This window comes from Corvus cornix, chromosome 10 (assembly GCF_000738735.6).
Source record: "Corvus cornix cornix isolate S_Up_H32 chromosome 10, ASM73873v5, whole genome shotgun sequence".
Classification (NCBI taxonomy): Eukaryota; Metazoa; Chordata; class Aves; order Passeriformes; family Corvidae; genus Corvus; species Corvus cornix.
The window spans coordinates 19,127,288-19,151,007 of NC_046340.1; the positions used below are offsets into that span (position 1 = coordinate 19,127,288).

General features: G+C 59.8%; 1 protein-coding gene across 1 annotated transcript in view; it reads left to right on the forward strand.

The window, feature by feature from the left end:
* The window catches only part of HCN4 (hyperpolarization activated cyclic nucleotide gated potassium channel 4), a 91,162-nt gene extending 73,725 nt beyond the window's left edge, over positions 1-17,437 (forward strand). Inside the window, exons 5-8 of the mRNA XM_039557910.1 lie at positions 2,083-2,229; positions 3,363-3,603; positions 5,221-5,385; positions 15,708-17,437. Of these exons, the coding sequence (XP_039413844.1) occupies positions 2,083-2,229; positions 3,363-3,603; positions 5,221-5,385; positions 15,708-17,293 (2,139 nt within the window). The 3' untranslated portion in view covers positions 17,294-17,437. The remainder of the gene's footprint in view (positions 1-2,082; positions 2,230-3,362; positions 3,604-5,220; positions 5,386-15,707) is intronic.
* Positions 17,438-23,720: the final 6,283 nt, after the last annotated feature.

Genomic DNA, 23,720 nt, shown 5'->3' on the forward strand with positions numbered 1-23,720 from the left:
TTTTCATTCGTGGTCAGAAGCAACACTGTTATTTGGGGGGAGGTAAATTTGTCCTGCTTTCCCTGGGAGCCTTATCTGGGGACGGCGGGGCAGGGGACTCTGCAGAGCAGTAATTTATTGCTCTTTGTTGCAAAGCCATAAATCCACGTTTGTGGTGAATAAGCAGAGTCCCAGTCACCCGATCCAGCCCGTGCTGGGGGATTCTTGGAGTGTGGGGATGTTTTTGCCAGGGAGCAAAGGGCAGTGGAAGATGGACAGCCAGTGCCAGCGGAGGAGGGGAGAGGGGCAGGGGCTGCAGCAGGGGAGGAGAGGCACCTGGTGACACTGGTCAGTGTCCAGCTCAGCCACTGCACTACAGCCGAGAGTGTCGGAGGATATTTTTGGCAAATCATTTATTGAACAAAAATGCAGCATTAAAGCAGGCAGAACTCTCTGTGGATTTTAGATGAAATTACTAAACCTGAGTCAGCAGAAGCTCATGCCTGATGATTTCCCTTTCTGTGGTGAGAGTCCCGCACGTCCTGTGCCCGGTTTGCCAGCTCCCATGGGTGTCTCGGGCTGCAGAGCCTCTCAGCAGCAGGAGACATCTGTGGGGAGATGAGCTGCAAACCCTGTAACGTGCTGCTCGGAAGACCACAAGCTCCAAAATGCTCTGTGGGTGAGTTGCCCACCAGGGAGCTGCTGTTTCCCATCCCTTTCCTCCCTGGCTTCCCCCAGGCACCCAGCACGTCCTGTCTTGCCACAGCCAGTCCCTGCACAGCCTGAGCCACGCAGGTGATGAAGGGCAGGGGTCAGTGCCAGAGGGGCCTGGTGGCTCCCTTGCCTTTGGTCAGGCTGGAGGGATCAGGAATATTTCCAGGCAGCTCCTGTGCTTTGGGAATGCCAGGAAGCCCCGAGTGTCCCCTCTGCCCCGCTGGCCCCTTGGAGCGATGCCCTCTCCTGCGTGGTGCCGATGGGGGTGGCAGCGCCAGCACAGGCTGTCCCCGGAGCAGCACCCGGGGCTGTGACGGGCACAACCTCACTGATCAGCCTCTCCAGCTCTGGCTGCACCAAAGGGACCTTCAGGGACCTGCTGATCAGGGAGAAGAGGGGAAGGAGGGCTGGCAAAGGAGCAGCGCAGTCCTAGGGTCGGCATTTAGTGCAGGACACACTCAGGCTCGTGTCCTGGATTGCCACCGGTGAAGGGAGCGTGGCCATTCCCTGCACACACCTTGTCCTGCAGCACCTGCAGGGCAGCAGGACGCTGGCACAGCCCTGGCCCCTGGGGAGGTGTCCTTTATTCACACGAAGCACCACTCACCCCAAAGCTGCTCTGCCGGCAGTCAGAGCGTGCCCTTGTATCCCCTCACACCGACACCGCGGAGAATTTTCATCAGGTGAGAATGCGCATGGGTTAGGGTGAGTGCACGGGCACAGGAACCAAGGGCAGCGAAGAAGGTCATGGGAAAGCAAAGGTGCCATCGTGGCAGGGCAGGTGGGAGCACAGAGGAGAGAAGCAGCAGGCTGGGTCCTGCAGCTTCCGCCAAATAACTGGGGTTTGATCCCGGCTGTGCCCTGGCTTTGGCTGTGAGCGCACACCCAGGGCAGATTCTGTGCTTCCCCTGGCACGGGCCCTGAGGGGCTGCGCTTCTGTGACAGCTCTGGAGCGCAGCTGGCCGCTGTCCTGCCGTGTGCCATGGAAAAACCTTCCCTGGGGGCTCTGGGACTCTGCCGCTCCCACCCTGCACAGCCCTCGCTGGGCGCGGTTTGCTGGGAGGAGATGCCCGGCCGGGCGCTCCTCTCGCAGCCCTGCTCGCAGCTGCGGCTGTGCGTGGAGGGGAGCAGGGGCCGCTCCGCACCCGGGCAGCGAGCAGGTGTCCCGCCGGGTACCGGGCTGAGGATGGCTTTAAAGGTCAAAACACGGGGCAGCCATGTGGGGAGTGCAAAACGGAGCCCGCACGCTCCCCGCGGAGCAGACAGCCGCTGCCTCCTGCTCCCCATGTCCCTGCTGGAGGTGAAGGAGCAGGTCCAGCACACGCTGCCCGTGAGCAGCGCCCAGCGCGGCCCGTGCTCGTAACCCCTGCCCCCCGTGTCTCCCCACAGTACAAGCAGGTGGAGCAGTACATGTCCTTCCACAAGCTGCCCGCCGACATGCGGCAGCGCATCCACGACTACTACGAGCACCGCTACCAGGGCAAGATGTTTGATGAGGAGAGCATCCTGGGGGAGCTGAGCGAGCCCCTGCGCGAGGTAAGGGGGCAGGGAACGGGCAGGGCGCGTTGCCAGCGCCTCTGGCAGCTGTGGAGCTCCTGGGCCGGTGGCTCAGCAAGCTCTCACCTCATGTATTTGGCTGAAACTCGGCACGGAGTGCCGGCCTCATCCGTGCCCATTCCATCAGCCGCGAGAGGGGGAGTCAGAGGAAGGAGGAGCCTTCGGAGAAGCCCCCTTTCCTCCCCAGCTGAAGCTTGGCCGTGCAGGTTGTCCCGGGCGTGTCACCAGTGTGTCACCCATGGGCTCCAGACGGGCCCTGCCTTCTGTCTTCCCCCACAGCAATGTCCCTCCGCGGCAGAGAGAAGAGCTGAGCGAGTGCCAGCCAGAATTTAAAACGAGTTTTGCCAGAGTCTCAAAGGGCACCCCTCTGAAACCCCCGTGGGGGGAGACAGATGCTTCCCCAGCTCTCCCCGCTCCGGTTGTCCCTGTTCCCATGGCGTGCTGTGCTGTGCTGTGTTGGGGGGGTTGGCTCAGCACCACGGCCCGAGTGGGAGCTGCCGGGGCACGGAGCAGCTCCCGAGCTGTCACCCCTGCGAGTGACACGGAGCCCCGGGGAGGCACAGCCCGCCAGCCTTTCTTAGCTGGGGCCGGCGATGCAGCCCCTCCTGCCCGGCGCCCGGTGAGCACCTGTCCCTCCTCTGCTGGCCCTGTCCCCGTCTGCCCGGGGTCATTCTCCTCCTGGGCACGTTTGTGCTGTTTGACAGCTCATTGACAAGCAAGGGCAGCAGAGAACGAGGGGCTGCCGAGGTGAGTTATGACACCTGCCTGGAGAGGAGCCCCGGGCTCTGTCAGACAGCATTTCACCGCTGCTGTGCTCCCTCACAGCCCAGGGTGTCCTGCAGAAACAGGAATGCTGCGTTTGGGAGGTTTGAGTGCTGCTGCTGGGGGAGGCAGAGGGGCGAGGGCAGTGAGCGCAGTGCTCCGTGCTCAGAGCACCCAGAGCCCGTGCAGCTGCCCCAGGGCAGCCAGGCTGAGGCGCAGCGGGTTTATCCCACTTTCAGCACACAGGTCAGCCGGGGGATCTTCATGAGGTGTTGACTAACCACACGTGCGTCTCCTCTGCTCCCTGACCCCCCCTCCTTCTCTCTCTCCTTTCCACCACACATGGTCAGGAAATCATAAACTTCAACTGCCGCAAGCTGGTGGCCTCCATGCCCCTGTTTGCCAACGCAGACCCCAACTTCGTGACGTCCATGCTGACCAAGCTGAAGTTCGAGGTGTTCCAGCCCGGGGACTACATCATCCGGGAGGGCACCATCGGCAAGAAGATGTACTTCATCCAGCACGGCGTGGTCAGCGTGCTCACCAAGGGCAACAAGGAGACCAAGCTGGCCGACGGCTCCTACTTCGGAGGTGCGTGCTAGTCACTCGCCCTCCCACAGGCACACCACTGCTGCTCCCAGGCATTCCTTAAATCAGCCTGGATCCACGTGGGACTGATGGCCAGCACCTCCTCCTCCATCTCTGGCAGCCTCACAGCTTCCCAGAGAGGGGACGGTGCGGGGGGAGGTGGGCACTGCATAGCCTGGGTCGTAAATAACAGCAAAACGTGGCAGGGAAACTTGGGCCTTGTGGGTTCATTTCCTTCTGACAGATGGGTGAAGCTGAGAACCTAAAGGTAAAAAATGGCCTGATCTCAGTTCTGCAGGCACAGTCCTACTGCTGCTGTCTGGCATCGACCACACGAGGGGCTGGATAAACGGGGAGGGACAAACAGTCCCTCACCTGCCCTGCCTGTGGCTCAGCAAAGTGCCCTGGCATTCAGCAGGCAGGGAGAATGTGTGAGCAGCAGAGCTCTGGAGCAGTGGGACCAGCAGGAGGCTGGGAAGGGTTTCGGGCACTGCTCTCATGAGTAACACAAAGCCCCCTCTCCTGTCAGAGAGCCCCAGGCAGGCTGCAGGATGAGCTCTGACTGCACCACCTCTGGTGATCTGCTGAGGGGAGGCAGAGCAAAACCTGCCCTGCCTTCCCTTCTGGGAGGCCTTCCCTCTAAAAAACTCCTGTTATGCATTTCCCACACTTCTGTTGCTCCTGGTTGCTGTGAAACAGCCTGTCTGCCCCTCGCTGCAGCGCGAGGGGTTTGGAGCGGGAGGGTTGGGGTCAGGGTACCCTGACTGACACAGGATGGACACTGCCCGTGGCATTCCACCACAGCTCCCCGCACACCCTGAGCATCACCTCCTCGGGGAAGCAGCCTGGGAGCACGCTCACAGCCTCGGGGTGCTGCTGTGGGTGGGCTTAGCACGGATCCAAGGAATGGGCCAGGTGGATGGGCACCCGGCACCCACAGGGAGCAGGGTGCTGTCACTGTGCAGCGCACACCCTCTGTGCCTGTCCCAGCTGCCCGGGCTCTGTGTAAGCCGGGCTGGGGAGCTCTCTGCTGAGCACTCAGGAGCTGTGGCTGAGTGCAGGGCCTCGCGTTCTGTGAGCGGCTGAGCGCTGAGGAGGGGTGACAGCGCTGTAAACTCACCCAGGGCTGGGAGGTGCCACTGCTGTGGCTTTCCCTGTCAGTGCTTGTGGCATAGACACGAAAATCTCTGCAAACTGAGGAAAGACAAATGTTCCAGGTACAGGGATCTAAACGGCAGCCAGGGACCAAGGGCACAGATCAGCACAGAGCCTCTCTACGGATCGAGAGAGAATTGGCCTCAATGAGAGCAAGGCTTGACCTTCCCAGTGCCCACGAGGAGCTGCAGAAACACAACTCCTCCAGTGTGAATGCACAATGCTGCCTTTGATAATCCCCCAGAACAAACCTTGTGTGGCCGACCGGGCTAGCAGAACCCCTGAGGGGCCGCCGTGCGCGGCAGCTGCCCCGCTGCCCCCCGGCACTCTGAGATGTGGGTGCACACACGGAGCGTGACCTCTGGCTGTGTTTTCTGTGGGAGGGCAGGCTGAGGGGCCGTGCAGTGAGGGGTGTGGGGGTGCTGCTGGTGTCTGTGCCCTGTCTCAGCCCCTCTCTGCCCGCAGAGATCTGCCTGCTGACCCGTGGCCGGCGCACGGCCAGCGTGCGCGCCGACACCTACTGCCGCCTCTACTCCCTGTCCGTGGACAACTTCAACGAGGTGCTGGAGGAGTACCCCATGATGAGGAGAGCCTTCGAGACCGTGGCTCTGGACAGGCTGGACAGGATTGGTGAGTACAGGGGGAGAGTCTCCTTCTCCAGGCTGGGTGCTCCGTTCTGTGCTGGGGTTGGGAAGTGAAGGAGATCCCAGGCTGCCCCTCCTTGTCCGGCTTCAGCTCCCTCAAGGACCCCAATCTAAACCTAGGGGGGGTAAGTTTAGGTTGGATATTGGGGGTAATCCTTCCCTGTGAGGTACCCAGAGCAGCTGTGGCTGCCCCTGGATCCCTGGCAGTGTCCAAGGCCAGGCTGGACGGGGCCTGGAGCAGCTTGGGCTAGTGGAAGGTGTCCCTGCCTGGACTAGATGACCTTTAAGGTGCATTCCAACCCAAACCATTCTGGGATTCTCTGGTTGTCACAGCTCGCAGTGGCCCGTCCCAGGATGCTCCCTGTCCTGTGGCAGACACAGCCTGTGCTGCAGACATCCTTGTGTGGGTGTCTCTTCCGCAGCTAAAGACCAGGATGACATTCCATGGCCACAGCCAGAGAGATGAAGTGACTTAGGCGAGGTCATGCGGGAAAGCTGCAGAGCTGAGGGTTCTGGAGTCCCAGGCTGAGTCCCTCAGCTCCTGACCCATCCCTTCTCAGTGCTTGCATTCCCACTGCTTTCCGCATGGAAAGCTCCGCAGAGCTCTGAACACAATGCAGAGGTCCAGGAGGGTGATGAGGAGAGGTGCTGGGGACTGAGCTGGCATCCCAGCAAGGGCAGCAGTGCCACTGGGGCTTCTCCTGCCAGGAACATCGGCTTCTGTGCACCTCATCACCTGCTGCACATCACAGTGTGACCCCTGAGGGAAAGGCTCCGAGCTGCAGACACGGTTTGGCAAAGCCCAGCCTAACGAGGCCCTGGTGGAAGTGGCAGTAGGCCCAGCTCTTGGGTTATTTCAGTGGGGCTGCACAAACCACAGAGAAAATGGGACATCAGCGCAGGGATGAGCCAGCTTGGCTTTACCTCAGGTTCTGCAGGTCTGGGTGCTCAGTGCTGCTCAGCTTTCCAGCCTGGTGCCCTCTGGGGCTGCGGGGTCAGGTGGGCAGAGCATCCTGTGCTTCCCGTGCTGTGCTCCGTGCCCCTGCACACGGAGCTGAAATCCACGGGAAGCTCTGAGCCAGCACAAAGAACCTCACGCGCTCCTTCCCCGGGAGAGCTCCCGTTGCACAGACAGCTGCGAATGTCAGCGCCAGGTCAGACGGTGACACAGAGCCAGTGGAACAGCAGCCCCTGGGGTGCAGGGCTCTGCCGCTGCCCCGTCCCTGCTGCCGTGCTGCTGGCCTGAGACGGCGCGCTCGCCGGGCCCTGGTGTCCCCGGCACTGACCCTCCAGAGCTGCCCGTGCCCTTAACTCTCCATCGGAACTGTTGCGAAATGGCTCCTCCGTAGCCCTTCCTGGTGCCCAGCACTCCTTGGCTGGGATTGCCCCACGGAGCCCAGGGCAGCTCTGGGCACCCTGCTGGAGCTGGCAGATCCCACGGAATTCCCTGTCTTTACAAACGAGGCGTTTCCTGCCTTCCTCTGGAACGTGCACCACCCGGGAGGAGCAGTGCAGCAGCTCTGTGCCAGCGTGTGACCGCTGGAGGAATTCAGGGTGCCAGCGCTCTGCTGAGACTCTCTGGGCGCACAGGAATTGTTCTGGGGGACTGAGGCTGAGCAACAGCAGTTCCTGAAAAGCAGGGGTGAGCAGAAGCGGGGCCGCACTTTGGTTCCTGCCCCATCCAGTTCAGGATCTGTGCACAAGGAGGAAGCAAATGGAAGCCTCTTTCCAAGGCGGTGGGGCGGTCACTGGCTCCCTTCTGCCCAGGTGACAATGTCCTGGGGAAGCCCAGGCCTCCCTGGGTACAGGAGGGTCTGTCCCTGTTCTGGTACCAGGATAAGATCCATCCAATATTCCCCCTGCACACTGAGAGAGCAGGGAGGAAAACCTCAGCCCACCCAGTCCCAGGGAGAGATGTTGGGGGGGGGTTTCTGGCTGCTGGGGGGTTTGGAAAGCGTGGCCTAAGCTTTGTGGGTAGCAGAAGGAGCAGGCAAGGGCTCATCCTGTGCAGCAGCAGGAGCAGGGTTGGCTGGTGGAGGAGGGAGGAGGCACTCCCGTGGCAGGGCTGAGCACTTTGGAAGCAGTGGGTGGACAGAGAGGAGGGCAGGAGAGGGGCCAGAGCCCCCCGGTCTGTGCTCCCACGGCTTCCTGCAGGAGCACGGGCTGTGCTTGGAGCTGTCAGGCACACAGACCCCTGGGCAAAGAGCTGAGGTGTAGCCTTGAACCTCTGCTCCTGCCAGGAATTGATCCCGGCATCCTGCCTGGATTGGGCAGGAAGGGATTAATCTCCATGCAGTGGCAGAGGCTGGGATGCTACAAAGATCTGTGGCCCTGCTTAAGTCCGAGTAACTTCAGACTCTGAGGACTCCTCAGCCTGCAGAATGCCCCACACGTGATGCTCCACAGGCTGACACTCAGAGAAATTGGGCTGATCACTGCTGAATGACCATTTTGTCCCTGATTATGTCTGCCCCTGCTCCTCGCTCCTGGCCAGGCTGTAAAGCTGTGCCCAGTGTTGGTGTGCTGCTGTGGCTCCTGCAGCGAGTGATTCTGTCTGGCAGCATTGGTGAGGCGCCCCAGTTTGCCGTGCCCCGTTATGTAACTCACACCGTTCTGTTCCCCACTGCCTTTGAAACTGGTTTCCAGTGACCACTGGAGCTTAAAATTAGATTTTCACAAGCATTTGCACTTGTAAAACACCACCACTCCAGTGCTCGTTGGAAGCGAGCCCAGCACGGGTGGTGAGTGCTGTCAAACCCAGGGTGCGCTCGGGAACAGCGGCGATGGTGCTGCTCCCCTGCTCCTGTGCGTGACAAACCCCAAAAACGCCTGGCACCAGGTGCTCCCCACCCACAGCAAGGTCGCTGGTGAGAGCTGAAAGCCTCCTAGAAGCCAGAGGAAGTTGTTGTTTCCCTTTCCCTCAGGAATTTTCTGCCACGTGGTTTGAAATGCGTATACTTGGAGTGCCACTTGCGTGTGTTTTGATACGAGGATCCCAGTTAAGTCAGGATTAAAGATGCCTCGAGTTTCCTCCAGGCACTGCAGATGCTAAAAACCGAAGAAAAGCCAAGACAACACAATTCCAGCCTCTAAATATAATTTATGATACTATTGCAGCATGAGGGTGTCTGCTCGAGATACTACAGCGGTAGAAATGTTAAAAGCTTTGTCTATAAACAAGCCACAAAAAAAGCTGTTCCCAAACTTTTGGCCTGCCAGCTCGTGACCACAGCGGTGCAGCCGAGATCCTGTCGGGTGTGCAGCCCTGCTGGCCCAGGCCTGACCAATCCCTGGGCTGTGCAGCCTCCGGGCAGGGCTGGCCTGGGCCCGGTGAGCCGGGCAGGAGAGCAGCCGGGAGCGGTGCCAAGCTCTGCCACACATTCCCTGCTTGTCCCTGTGCTGCCTTTGCCCCCAGCCTCAGTTCTCACCCCTTCTGCAGGGACAACGATGCTCCCAAAGGGGCAGCTGGGATGTTTCGGGGCTGCTCCCTTGGGAATTGTGGGGATAGACGAGGATGAACGCAAGTAGCTCCAACAATGTGTGCTCAGCAGCAGTTTTACACTGAAAACAAATAAAGTCCCGGTTTTGTTCAATGGGCAGGTGAGAAACACCCCCCGAGCTGCCCAGCTGGGAGGAGCAGGGCGGTCTGGGCATCAGGAGATAAATACAGATAGAGACACAGGAACAGCCCTTATCTGAGGCTGCTGATGCAGGTGAGGAGAGGAGAAAAGCGCCTTTGGTCCCGGGTGTGCAGTGCTCGAGTGCGTGAGCTTTGGCACAAAGCTCCATTGCATATCGAGGTGGGATTCCCTACCCCAGTCCGGAGAGGACACGCAGGTGCTCCTCTCTCATCACCTCAAAACCCACAAATGTAACTGTGCAGGAGGAAGCAAAGTTTGAGTGCCACTTGTCCATTGCTCCGACTGCAAACCCTCTCCCTTCACCGCCTCGGTGTGGGCATCTGGGTTTGCTCAGCAGAGAGAACAAGGCACTCCGAGTGTGAAAGGGAGGTGGGCCAGGTGAATCACACCTGGAAATGCTCCCTAGCACAGCGTGGGAGCCTGGACCTCCAGCAGGAACTGAGCATCTGAATTTCCTTCTCTTTGGAAGCCAAGGCCCAGACTGGGAGTGTTCTGTGCTTAGCCCAAGGAAAGGTGTCAGTAACTCACCAGCCTTGGGGGAATGTAAATGACTCCAGCTCAGCCAGGGGAGCTGGCAGCCCTGCTCTCCCTGCGGCTGCAGAAGGAAAACAGCCCCGGACACCCCAGTGGGAGGAGCAGGGGATGCTGAGGAGAGCTCAGGAGCCCCATCCCTGACCTTGGCCTTGCTCTTTGCTGTCTGCATCGAGATAAAACACCTGCTCAGGTAACGTTTTACCACTCCAGCACCTTTACGAATAATTTTCAACCCTCTTTTTAATCGCACAAAGGAGGACCTGCTCACCAGTGACACCTCTCCTCTTGGGAGCTTTCCCTGCCTTGAAGGCACTCCAGGAGCTGTCTGCAGCCAGCCCACACTTCAGAGCAGCAGCTGACAGTGCCAGCGTGTCCAGAGCGTCCCAGAGCGCGTCCTGTCTCAGCTGTCAGCCCCAGCAGGGCGCTGGGGAGGGCGTGCAGCGCCCTGGCACTGGTGCCACTCGAGGAGAAGGCACCCCTTGGCTTCAGCCTGCAGCGATGAGCGAGAGCCGGGAGCCCTGGGGCACCCAGGGAGCGCCGGCCTCGGGAGTGCCACAGCTCCTCACCCCTCCATGGAGAGTCACAGCCTGCCCAGCTCTGGATATTCCATTTTTTTTTTCATTCTGCAGAGCTCTGTGTGAAGAGTGGGAGGGGAAGAGCTTCGTTTGTCTGGAGCGTAGCTGTGCTGAGACTCATCGGGTAACATCGTTCAGTGTGTGTGTGGCCTGCAGCAGCGGGGCTGTGCTCTGCCTGTCCACGGGGACACCACGGATCCGGGGGATACTGCGGTTTGTGGAAGAGGGGAAGCACTCAGAGGCAGGCCTGAGCTGTACAGGGAGGGGAGGAAAGCTTCCACTGGGGAGGAGAGGGAGTTGTCCCTTCTAAAGGGACCCCCAGAGCTGAGAGGATCCAGAAAGGGAGAAAGGGAAGGGCAGGATGCAGAGGGAGCTGCCCTGGAGGTGTCAGAGCTCACACATCCATGGATTTACTCAGCCAGGCTCTCGAGGGAGTCACTCCGAGTTCCCAGAGCAGGGCCGGGAAGCGTTCTGAGCCTCTGCTAGAGCTGATCCAGCTGCCTTTGCTGAGCTCCTTGCCAAGAGCTCCTTGAGCTCCGAGCAGAAACCTTCCCGCAGCAGGGAATGCAGCTCGGGCTTCACCTGCCTTTCTCCATCCCGTTTTCACATTTCTCTAACAGGAAAAGGCCCTCCATCCAGTGCAGGTCAAGAATCACTGAATTCCCTGTTCCAGCTCAGTTCCCTGTGCACACAGACCCTCAGACTGGGGCTGGGGCGTGCAGCCAGGATCCCAGCGCAGCCTTTGGTCCCAGCAATAATGAGTGAAGGGCTGGGAGAAGCGCCCGTGTGCTGGGAGCAGGCCAGGGCAGAAGGCAGCCTCGTGAAATGAGATTATTTCAAATACATGCAAATTCAGAAAGCAATTTAGTGACCTGAATTCTTAAAGTGCAGCCAGTATGCTCAGGGAGAACTGGAAGGAGAAAGGAACAGAAAGTCACAGCTAATTTCCCCTGTGCCTGGGCAGAATTTTAACAACGGGAAGCTAATTTGGATTGTTTGATAGAAGAATTATTGTTGAGTGCTGGCTCCTCTTACGAAATCACATGAGCCTTTCTCCCTGTTCTTTTGTGTGCTATCTACAGTTGAAGGAAGTCTGACTTTGCAGTTCTTAATTAGGGGAGCAACATCTGTTTTCTTCGTTCCCATAATTTTACATACCCTCCCTCCGAAGCACCAGGAGCTTTGCTCTGAACATCTTCAAGGCTCTAAAAATCTTCCTTTTCCCCGAAGCACCAGGAGCTTTGCTCTGAACATCTTCAAGGCTCTAAAAATCTTCCTTTTCCCCTGTATTTAGCCCGTTGCTGCAGGGAGGCAAGCAGGGAGTTTTCAGAGGCCAGAGGGTGTTCCAAAGGTGGGGCCTGGGGTGGTTGCAGATGCTTGCTCTGCCCCGGGGTGTCTCCGTGAGTTTGTGCGGAGCCTCCAGCAGTGATTTCGGGTGCCTTGTTTATCTCAGCACCTCACTCTGCCCAGCACTTTAATTTCTGCGGGATAAACGTCCCAGGAGGACAAACTCGGCGTCCCTGATTGGATTGCAGGGCAGCAGGAGCCCTTTTGGCTTCTCCTGATGAAGCTTCCCCGTGGCTGAGCAGGAACACAGCACTGGCTCCCTGCGGGTCACTGAGCCTGGACCTCATCTCGGCGGGTCACCCAGAGCCAAACTCATCAGCTGCATCCCCCTCCCTTCTGGGGGGGGGCTGGGACACGGGATCCAGGGCGGGACAAGGGTTTGGAACTGTTTCATCAGTCCCATGAGGAGGAGGAATAATCTCAGCAGCAATCTCAGCAGCAGTCCCACTCCTCGCCCCACTGCTGCTCTGTGCCTCGTGCAGCACCTCAGTCAGCCCTGCCAGGGAATGTTCCATTTGGGGCTGGCCGAGGCAGGATTCTCTCCAGAAGCAACCAACAAGGCTCATACTGGCACGTGGAAACATCCTGTGCATGAGGCAATTCATTAGAACGGGGAGGCCAATTAATTTTTCCAGTTTGCCAACCAATGTTGAAGAATGGTTTTTAAAAATTCCTCTCCCCTTCCACGTCTGGAAGAATATTTTCAGTAGTCTTCTGTGGAGGAGAAATCTGATATTTTCTTGGCAAAACAGAAGAGAAAAATGTGATCTAATGAAACAGTTAACAGAGGCAAGCTGGCCTCAGGAGAACAGGGAAGTGCAATGTGATTTCAAAGGGAAAATGGAGTGTTCTGTTTTAAAAAAACCAACAAAACGAATCATTCCAAGGTTTTTATGGGTACTACTTCATCTACTTGACACAAACCTAAGGAGCTTTGATCCAACCATTTCCAGTAATCGCCAGGCACGTTTGGAGAGCAGCAGCACGGTCTGTGCTCAGCTGGGAACCCGGCGGCTGTGGGGCTCCCTGGGGGCAGCTGGGAGACATCCGGGGGAATTTATCCCGTGCTTCTCCTGGAACCAGCCCAGAGAGCAGCCCCGGAGCCACAGGCAGGTGACAGCAGGATTGGGATGAGGAGTGCTGGCAGCAGCACGGAGCGGTGGCTCTGAGTGGGGAGCTTTGGGAAGCTGTTCCTCATTCCTGCGCTCCGGCCGTGCCCCCAGCCCGGCTTTGCCTCGGGACAGCAGCTTTGTCCCCCCGGTGGCTTTGAGCTCAGTGGGATTCCCCAGCCCCCGCCTGACCTTGCAGTGCTGCAGGAGCTGCACCCGGCCCATGCTGGGATTTGTCCCTTCAGCTCCAGGAAGAGCAGGATTGCCAAGCTGCAGCCCCTCTGTGCCTCTGGAATGCTGCAGCCCGAGTCCCTCCGGGATTCCGGACTGCTGGCTGCCCCCTCCTCCCCTGGCAGGCTCTCCTCTGTCCACACACAGCTCATGTCTCTGAGTGTGTTTGAGCAGCTCTTTGGGCGCTCATTCTCTGTGATTTTAGTAAATCCGGCCGGGAATGGCTCCCTGTGTGCCCAGTGACCTCCTGTGCCCCTCATGTGCCCATTTAGAGGTGACACTGGTGCTGCCTGTGCTGGCCCGGCCTGGAAGGACCAGGATTTGTCTCCTTAGAGGTGCCCAGTGCTGGTGCAGCCCAGCACACAGGGAACAGCCACGAGAGAATTCCTGCACACGCACAGACAGGCGCTCCAGCCCCTGGAATGACTTCGGCAGCTCCAAACTCTGTTTGCCTTCAGGATCATGTCCTTCCTGGGCTGGGATCTTGCTCTGAGTGGAGAACAAAAGCCTTTCTGCCTTTTTTGTGCAGGGAGTGACTGGCAGTAGGTGAAACAGCCGAGCATTGAGCATCCCATCCCAATCCAATCCCATCCCATGGATCCCATCCCATCCCAATCCAAACTCATCCCATGGATCCCATCCCATCCCATCCATCCCATCCTATGGATCCTATCCTATCCTATCCCATCCTATCCTATCCCATCCTATCCCATGGATCTCATCCCATGGATCCCATCCCATCCCATCCATCCCATCCCATGGATCCTATCCTATCCTATCCCATCCCATCCCATCCCATCCCATCCCATCCCATCCCATCCCATGGATCCTATCCCATCCTATCCTATCCCATCCTATCCTATCCCATCCTATCCCATCCTATCCTATCCTATCCCATCCTATCCCATCCTATCCTATCCCATCCTATCCTATCCTATCCCATCCCATCCTATCCTATCCCATCCTATCCTATCCCATCCCATCCCATCCTATCCCATCCTATCCCATCCTATCCCATCCCATCCCATGGATCAAATCCCATCCCATCCAATCCCATCCCGTTCCATCCCATCCCATCCCATCCCATCCCATCCCATGGATCCTATCCCATCCCATCCCATCCCATCCTATCCCATCCCATCCCATCCCATCCCATCCCATCCCATCCCATGGATCAAATCCCATCCCATCCAATCCCATCCCGTTCCATCCCATGGATCCCATCCAATCCCATCCCATTCCATCCCACCCCATCCCATCCCATGGATCCCATCCCATCCCATCCCATGGATCCCATCCCATCGCACTCCCCACAGCAGCCACGTCCCCGGTGCAGATCCAGGAGCAGAGCTCCGGCAGCATCCCAGCCGCTGCAGCCCTGCCATGGAGCGCCGGGAGCTCTGTGCTCTGCGGGGCACAGAGGCTTGGCCTGAGAAGGGCAGGGAGGGAGGGAGGGAGGGAGGAGTGCTCAGCGTGCTCCTGCAGTACCTGCAGCTACACTCGGATCGCTCCTTCCTCTCTGTGGGCTTGCCTCACATCCGTGTCTGCAAGGGAACGCTTGGGAACAGCTCCCGTTGTCCCTGAGCTCCCTCCTCGGCTGCTGCAGAATCACCTCTGTCCTGAGAAGAGCTGAGTGGGCTGCACTTACTCTCCGATGCTCCTCATGGGGTATTTTCTGTGCTTTCCACGCTTTGCAGCACGGACTAAACACATTTCATCTTCCCAGCATCACGGTGGCAGTGACTGGGATCTCCCTCCCGTCTCACACTTTCCTCCTTATTGGTGCGAGAATTGTTCCACCTTTTTCTGGTGGTGGATTTGGAACTCAGTGAGTTGTATCCAAGACTCAGAGTGGCTTTTTGGGAGAGCAGGGTGCCACCTTCCCTCTTCAGAGTGTCATCCCAGCTCTCTCCTGCCAGATGTTTGATTTTCCATTTGGCTGGAGTGAGAGGCATGTCCTTAAACTCTTCCTCTTTTATCTGTTACACATTTAAAAGCTACATCATGCACTAGAAAAACCAGCCAACCATCTGGATGTCATCTAGATGTGCCCCAGATCATAAAGATCTGGGAGCTGGCTGGGTGGCATCAAAAGGAGATTCCTCTGGTGCCAGGCCCTGCCCTGGCTGGCTCTGTCCCCCAGCCCGGGAGTGCATCCCCCCAGTGCCAGGTGCACTCCCAGGCTGGATAAATCACCGCATTTTCCAGCCCATTGCGAGGGCAAAGAGCTGAGTTAACCTCTGGCTGCAGGCTGGGAATCCAGCTGGAACATTCCCTAAAGCTGGCACTCCAAGGACACAGCCGGCTTCAGCTGGGAGCTGCAGGATGCCTGAGGGTCCTGCCTGGCCCAGCCGAGCTTTTCCAGCTCAGGAAGTCAGAGAATAGAACCACAGAACCATTCAGGTTGGAAAAGACTCCAAGATCATCAAGTCCTGACTCACAGAGAAATTTCCTTACCCCTGTATTCGACTCCAGAGTGACCAGGGGCACATGAGACAGATGAGGAAAAGCAGAAGCTGAAGGAGAGTGGCTGAAGACTTCACTGGGTTTATATTTTTGAGGTTTCATTCTCTTTTTCTATGGAAGCTCAGGTGCAAAATGGGAATCTTCCAAGTCCATCAGCTTTGCTGCCAGGCTGCTTACTGCCTAAGGATGCGTGTCCTGCTGGACACGGTTCTGTGGGATCTGACGCTGTTGGTTCCACGGAAGCAGGAGAGGTGGTGTTCGTCACCTCGCTGCTGGAGCAGAGGCTGTGCCCAGATCCCCCGAGGGCAGTGCGGGGCAGCCGGGGAGGCACTGCGGGGGGCTCTGAGGCAGCCCCCGTGCTCTGCCACCCCACAGTGACCCTTCCTCTCCTCCCTTCCTCCCCAGGCAAGAAGAACTCCATCCTGCTGCATAAAGTGCAGCACGACCTCAACTCGGGGGTGTTCAACTACCAGGAGAACGAGATCATCCAGCAGATCGTGCAGCACGACCGGGAGATGGCTCACTGTGCCCACAACGTGCAGGCCGCTGCCGCCGCCGCCTCCACGCCCACGCCGGTCATCTGGACGCCGCTGATCCAGGCCCCGCTGCAGGCCGCTGCTGCCACCACGTCGGTGGCCATCGCGCTGACCCACCACCCGCGCCTGCCCACGGCCATCTTCCGGCCGCCCGTGTCCGTGCTGGGCTCCCTGGGCCAGCAGCCCAGCCAGACCCCCAGGCAGCTGAAGAGGTTCCAGTCGCTCATCCCGTCCGCCGGCCCCTCTGCCGTGGGCTCCCCGTCCAGCACCCCGTCCCAGCTGCACACGCCGGGCGCAGAGACCCCCTCGTCCTCGTCCTTCCACATCCAGCAGCTCGCCGGCTTCTCGGCCGCCGCCGGCCTGGGCCAGTTCCAGGTGGGATCCCCTCCGGGGGGCTCCGGCCAGCCGGGGCCGAGCAGCACCTCCTCGGTGGGGCTGAGCCAGTTCCACAATGCACCCTCGGGGTCACCCCTAGGCACGGCTCAGCCCCTGCAGCAGCAGCAGCCGCAGCAGCCGCAGCAGCAGCAGCAGCAGCCGCAGCAGCAGCAGCCGCCGCCAGCCCTCTCCAGCAGTGGATTTGGGCACTTCCAGCAAGCCACAGCCGGCTCCCCATCGACATCCCTCACCCAGCTCTCATCAAACTCCCCCCCCAGCCTCCTGAACCAGTTCCAGCCCAGCACGAGACCACTGCAGGGGGGACAGTCGCAGCAGCTCTCGGGCAGTGGGACCTTGGTGGGGATGAACCACTTCCAACCCCCTCCTTCTTCCAACTCTCCATCCTCCAGCCTCAGCCAGCTGGCGCAGGCCTCGGGCGGGCCGTCCGCAGCGCTGTGCCAAACACATCCAAGTGCTTTAGGATCTCTGACTGGAACGATAGCCCAGCTCCACCAAGAGCGGCCTCCCTTCGCTTCCGCGTCCCCGCTGCAGCAGCCCGGCGTCGCCTCTCCCTGTTACACCCCTTCTGGCCTTAGTCCTCCCAGTCAGAGCCCGGTGGCCAGCAGAACTTTCCAGTGCGGCCCCGCGGGGGCCTCGGGCTCCCAGGGCTCGCTGCTGCTGCCGCAGCCCGCCAGCCCCCCGGCCCCGCCGCTGCCCGGGCGCAGCGCGCTGCCGCCGGGCCGCCTCAACCAGGACATCAAGCTGATCTCCGCGTCCCAGCCCTCTCTACCCCAGGAGCTGGCTCAGACGCTGGGCCACCACAGCTCTCCTCACTCCTCTAGAGAATCTGTTTCCAGCTTCTCCCCTTTCCCCGGCGGCGGGAGCGGGCTCCTGGGGAAGCCGTGCAGCTCCATCCCCGGGCGGGTGACTCTGCCGCGCCAGATGTCCTCAGGTTCTCTGCCACACCCGCTGGTGTTCGGGGCCGGTGCCGCTGCCCTGGCCGCGGGCGGGCGGAAGGAATCCATCGTGCTCACGGGGGATCTGGAGCCCGTCAGGTCCAAACTGCCCTCCAATTTGTGAGGACTCCCGGGGCAGCTGCTCGTGCCAGCCCTGCCCTGCCCTTCAGTTCCTGATGAGTTCGCCGAGCAGTTCTTTCCTTTCCTTCCCCCCCACCCCGCGCCACTCCTGCTTTTTTTTTGTTGGTTGGTTGGTTGGTTGGTTGGTTTTTTCTCCATTTCTTTTGTTTAGGTTTAAGTGTGCTTAGAAACAAAAAGGAAAAAACACATGAAAAACAACAGAAAAAAAACCGAAAAAAAACCGAAAAAAGAAGATAACCAGGTATTCTTAGAGCTATAGATTTTTGGTCACTTGGTTTTATAGAATATTTTAATACATGGAACAAAAGGATACGAGCAAATTTAATCCAACGAGGTAACACACAGCCGGGGCGTGTGCCTGAGCTGGAACATGTGAATGAGCAGCCATAGAAGCCACCAAAAAAGATTTTCCTGTTGAGACAAAGACCCGAGGTTGACATGGGCCGTAGAAGGGGCCGTGGGGTCAGGCCTGGAGCCCTGGTTGGCCTCAGCTTTGCCCCAGCTGTGACCCTGGGGCTGGGGGACGTGGGTGGCCCAGCACGCACCAGGAGTGTCCCTCCCTCCATCCCAGGTCACCTCCTGTGCTCAGCAGGTCGTGGAGGAGCCAGGAAAGGGGTGAGTTCACTCTCGTAGACCCCTCTAGGGATTTCCCAAGGGCTGAGGTTTGGGCTGGACTCCAGCTGAGGAAGATGAAGGTGACCAGGAGATGGACGGGCCTCACCACAGATTGCCCCTCCCTTGCTGCACCGATGCTCCAGTGGGAACAAGGAGCAATCCCCTGTGAGGCACGGGGAGGGCAGGGATGATCCCTCTGTGCTCTGGGATGTGGGCAGTTGGGAGAAGCTCTGGCTCTGCCAGCACGCCGAGCAGGAGGCCCCAGGCTGCAGCCTCTCCGTGGTGTGCGCAGAGCACGGCAGGGATGAAGGGAGAGGCAGCGCATCCACGTCCCCTCTGTCACTTCGCCACCTCGGTGCCCGTGGGTAACTGCTCTGAGCAGAACTAGCGAGGACTGAGCAGTGGGGTGCAGCCCCCAGCCCTTCTCCTCCTCAGCCCAGGGCAGTGCGAGGCGCCGGGACAGTTCTGGTGCCCAGCCAAGATTTACAACTCTGTTTTTACCCTTAAAACCAGATCAGCCCAGAAATCTGGCCAGCCATGGTCTGTGCTTGTCCCCTGCTGGGGGAACCGAAATCCTTTGTTTGATTTCACCAGCAATAAGAGCCTGCACCTGGCGGGCTTCCCGTGCCACCCTGCAGCGTCCCCGGGCACGCTGGGGCGCCTGGAGCTGGGTCTGGGCTCCCTGAGCGGGGCAGCCACAGCGGGGCGAGGACAGGACGGGGCCGGCAGCGCTGAGAAGCCACAGCCTTTACCTCTAGGGCAGACGTCTCCTTTTGTGTCACTTCATCCTTCCTCTCTCTCTGTTTGGGGTTTTCCTGGGCCAAGGCGGGCTCTGTGGCCACCTCACTGTCCCAGTCAGGTGCTCAACTTTTCTAACACTCGTCAGAGACTCATCCAGCCTCCCTCTGTCCCCAGCCCTCAGGGGGACGCAGGACTCCACGCAGCAGTGCCAAAAACTCCCCTCACCCCAGTCCCGAGCCCGCCAGCTCCCCGTGCCCCCCCAGACCCTGGCTGGCAGTTGTTTTTATACCGAACTGTCCGCAGAACTCTGCCACGTGCCTGCACCTTGAACGTCGCATTCCTGGGCACTCCTGCTTCGCCCTGCTTTGGTGGCTCCGAATTCAGATGTGATCAGCTTTGGTCTTCCTTAAAGGGTCAGGGGAACTCTGGAAATGCTTTTTCTACTGGCTCCATGCAGCTGTGTCCGTGTGAGTGTGGCGGGAGGGTGAGCGCGCGTGTGTGTGTGTGTTTGTACAGGTTTTATAGCTGTCTCTATATCCACACCCGCTTTTCTATCTCTAGGTAGCCACCCACACCTGCAGCCTATTTATGCACCGTGTCAGCACACACACACACATATTTATATCTATGTATCTATAGCCTAGTTTTACACGTCAGTCCCGCAGGGCTGGTGGCAGGTGACAATTGTAACCTCTAGATCCTGCTTTTCCAAATACGTACGGCTTCATCTCGGAACAGGAACCGGAGCAGACTCACAGGCCCTCTCGTGTTCGCAGAGGTAGAAGGAAGACTCACAATATCCTTTTCAGTTTTTTTGGGTTTTTAGCAAACCTTTCCCCCCCCCGTGTGTGCCAGAGGGCCCCTGGCCGAGCACCTGGAGAGCTCCGTGTGGGGCTGGGCTGGGCTGGGCAGGCAGGGGGGAAAGGCTCCGGCCCTCCCGGATTCCTGTCCCACGGCTGCTGCTCTGGCCCCGAATCCCGGCCACCCCGGGGCCACTCAGGGGCCACCCGGGGCTGGCGCTGCCCGGCTGTGCCCCCTCCTCGCTGCGGGACATCCTCCTTGGCTTTGCTTCCCTCGGGGATCTTCTTTGGGTTTCCAGCTCTCAGCACTGCAGTAGCCAACATTGAGTTATTCTGACTGGACCCCAGTCAACACTAGGCTTGTCTCAGTAGGTGGAACTATATTTATTACTATTATTATGATTATTATGATGATGATTATTATTACTCTTTTTTGTTTTCTTTTGGGGGGAAGGGAGGGGAAGAGTTCTAGGGGTGGGGTTTGCAATATAAAACACACAATAAAAACCTTAGTAAATAAAAACGTGAAAAACCCACCCCTCTGCCTCGCTGTCTGCTCCACACGCTGAACTCCCGGCAACACGAGACGAGCTTGGAAGAAGGAAAAACCCCATTTCAGCCCTTGGCCTTGCCCTGCCTCTGTTTTCCTGTGCCTCTGGAGCTCGGGCAGGGTGCTCACCACCTCACACGCTCTCTGTCCTGAGCCCCTGCCAGCAGAAGTTTAAAACTTCCACCCACACCTGAACTTTCACCAGGCCCAGGGACAAACCTGGCCATTGTTTGGCAGACGTGTGCACCAAAACCCATCCCTTCAATGCAGCCGTGGACGCTGTGGCTGCCTGGGGGATCCCTGGGGAAGGCAGGGCACAGGACACAGCCCTGACAGCAGGACAGGGACTCTCCCAGGAGCCACACAGCGAGGAGGGAGCAGCTGCAGGAGGCTGCCAAGGCCGGGGGCTGAAGGGTTTCAGGAAGGTAAAACTGGCCTCCGCCTGAGCTTCCCTTTCACTCCTGCAAGGCCTTCTCGGCGTCCGTCCAAACCCACCTGGGCAGTGACTCCTGGTGGGTCACCTTGTCCTGGGGTTTCCCTGAGGGAATTTGGGCAGTAAAATGTGTGGTTTGCCTTTTGGAATGGGTTTCTAGGCTGGGCTTCTTTATTTCCCGTGCCATTCCTACTACAGAGGGAATGGACTGTCAGTCCTGCCCGAGCCAGCATTTCTTTTTAAACTAAGATTTCACAGAAGGTTTGTAAACTTGCAGGGTTGGACTGGCACAAAGTCCAGGTTTTGAGCTCTCAGAGCACACCTGGGAGGCCTGGCTGGTTCAGCACATGGTGGTGCCTCCCTGTCTCCCTGCGAGGACTCCAGAGGGCACCGGGGTGACCCAGCTATGGGGGAAAACCTCCCCAGAGCCCAGAGCCAGGGCACTGCCCAGCAGCAGGGTGGGTCTGCCCCCTCATCCCCACTCCCCGCCCCACAGAGCCTCAGGATCCATGTGGGGGGAAAGGCAGGAGCAGCAGCTCTGGTGGGCTCTCCCTTTGCCCAGTCCCAGTTTGGTCAGGGCTGGGATTCGTGGGAATTTCAGCCTTGCCTTGGGGGACTGGCCTGGCCTGGCTGCCCCTCCACTGACTGTGCCCTAGAGAAGAGCAGTCCCCGGCTTTGGGGGAGGCAGCAGCTCCCAGACTCGCAGTTCCTGCACCCTGTGGGGCATTTTGGGGTGTCAGAGACAGCGGAACAGCGCAATTCCCGGCAGTGCTTTCCCAGGGCACTGGGATTGCCTGGTCCCTGCGCCAGCCAGCCCCGGACAGGAGGGAAAGTGCTGCCAGGGCCACAGAGGGTTGGCCAGAGGATGATCCTGGCGTGGGTCAGCTCCCTTCAGCACCACGGGAGTCCCAGGAGAGGGGAGGGAAGAGGCCAGCCCATGCCAGGAGCCCAGGAACCAGCGCTGACCCCTCTGCCGGGCTCCAGGGTGGCCGGAGCACAGCACTGGGGCAGGGATAACCCCCGAACTGGGGTGCACTGGCACACACGAGCAGCCCCTCTCTGCTGGAAGCACTTGGATGCCAGGGACCCCCTCCCCATCCACTCCTGGCTCCTCCACCCCTGGCTGGGGTGAGCTGTGGCTGGGATGAGGGTGGAGCTTTCCCTCTGCTGACCCAAAGCCGGGCTCAGTGACTCCCCCCTGCAGTAGGGAGGAGAAGCGGGGCAGGGCAAGCTGCAGTTCGGGTTTGCCCTCAGGGCTTGGAGGTGATTTTGCAGCAGCTTTTCCTCACCTCTGCAGTTCCTTGGTCACGTTTGTCCCTTACCCCACACCGAGAAACGCTCCCATTGCGATCCCAGCTTTCGTGTGTGCCTCTGGCCCCTCTGCCCCGGCTTCTCAGCCCAAATCTGCAGCAATTAAATCCAGCTGCTCAGGCACCTTGTGAGCAACGCTGTCCGCTCCTGCCAGAGGTGCAGCCCAAGGTCCTGTCCCCAGGTCAGAGCCGAGCACCTCCCCTTGCCAGCACAGACCCAGCTCCCAGGTGTGCTCCTGTGCAAGGCGCTGGCTGGAAGGACGCTCTGCCCTCAGTCAGCCTCCCCAGGGACCTCGGCAGCACAGTGCCCAGTGTCCCCAGCCCTGTCCCCGCTCCCCAGCTGCTCCCTGGATGGGCAGGGTGTCTCCAAAGCCATCCCCTCCCTGCCTGCTCTCGCCTCTCGCTGAAGAGGCCGAGTTTTAGTATATTGAGTGCATTGGTTTTGTCACATCATTCTGTCTCACTGATTCCAGCGCCCTTTGCCTAAGCCCCGCTCTGGCTTTAGGCCCTGATTTTAATGGAGCCGAAGGTGATGCCCCCTCCTCTGGCAGATTAAGGGCACAAAGCCCTGACTCGGTTCTCCATCTGCAGAAGCCGGAGATCCGATTGCTCCCTTTCCATCACCGCAGCCCAGCTGCCTCCCAGCGACCCCAATCACCGGCGGCTGCTGCTCCCTGCGGTCCCTTCCCCAGGCTCCTGATTGAGCCGACCTCGGCTGGAGCCTCCCAGGAGGGAGATTTTCCTTTGTTTCGCTGAGGAGACACGGCATCTCCCGGGCTGGAACGGGGCAGGGGCGCTGCGGGAGCCGGCTGTGCCCCGGGAAGGGGCCGGGGCGGCCGGAGCGGAGCCGGGCAGGAAGGCGTTAAGCGCATCGGTGCCGCGTGTCGGAGCGCGCTCCCCCCCCCGGGAGCCGCTCTCCCGGCTGTGCTGTAAATTAGAGAGCTCTTCAGGGTCATTTTCCCCTCTTCCCTTCATTCCTGTTTTCACACAGCCGCTTCGTTCAGCGGGGTGCGAGCGGGGCTCACGCGGTGCCCGCGGAGCCGCACACGTGCTGTCCCCTCCACGCTGTCCCCTCCACGCTGTCCCGGGGGTGGCTCGGGGCCAGCTGTGCCCAGCCCAGCCCCGGCGGGGCTCCCGGGCTCCCGTCCAGCGCCGTGGCCGCAGGATGTGGTCAGCTCCGGCCAGGAGCGTGCCCATCCCTTCAGCCCCTCCGCAAGGCCAGGCCAGCCCCAGGGCTGGAGCTGCCAGTGCCGGTGGCTCCAGCTGGCCCAGCCGCCTCCGCATCCTGGGAGCGGCCCCTGGAGAAGGGAGCTCCGAGGCAGGGGGAGCCTCCGGCACATCCCGGTGCTGCTGGAGCGCAGCCCCAGAGCCACCAGGGCCTGGGCGGCCCGGTCACTTCTCACTCCCGGGAGGGAGGATGGAGGACAGGCCTCCGGTGCTGCTCCTCCGCGAGCGTTCCTGCCCCCCCCCCGAGCAGCCTCGGTGGATTCCCCGGAGCACAGGACCCTCGGGAAGGAGGGCACGGGGCTGAGGGCACATCTGTGCAGGGCTGCAGTGCCAGGCAGGAACGCTGTCCCGGGGGATCGTTCACCTCTCCCTGTGCCTCCTGCGGCGGAGACGGAAGCGCCAGCACAGCTCGTGTTCCACGCCCAGTACTCCTGGGGGGCCGTGGGACCGAGGGCAGCCGCACTCAGCTCTACAAGGATGCTCAAGGCGTGGCTTTAATCAGCGCTGCCATGAAAACCCCACCCCACAGATCCCTCGGGAGCTGCGGATACCCCGGGGGCAGCAGGGACACCTGGAGGCACTCGTGGCACAACTCACACCTTTTATCCCTCCCTGTCTCCAGCCAAGGGGTCTCCTCACAGCGTTTGATTCAAGTGGTACCAAACCCGGTGGGCACCAGCCCTGGGCACTCTGGGGTATCCTCTGGGAGCCCCTGAGTCACAGCACCGTGGGGA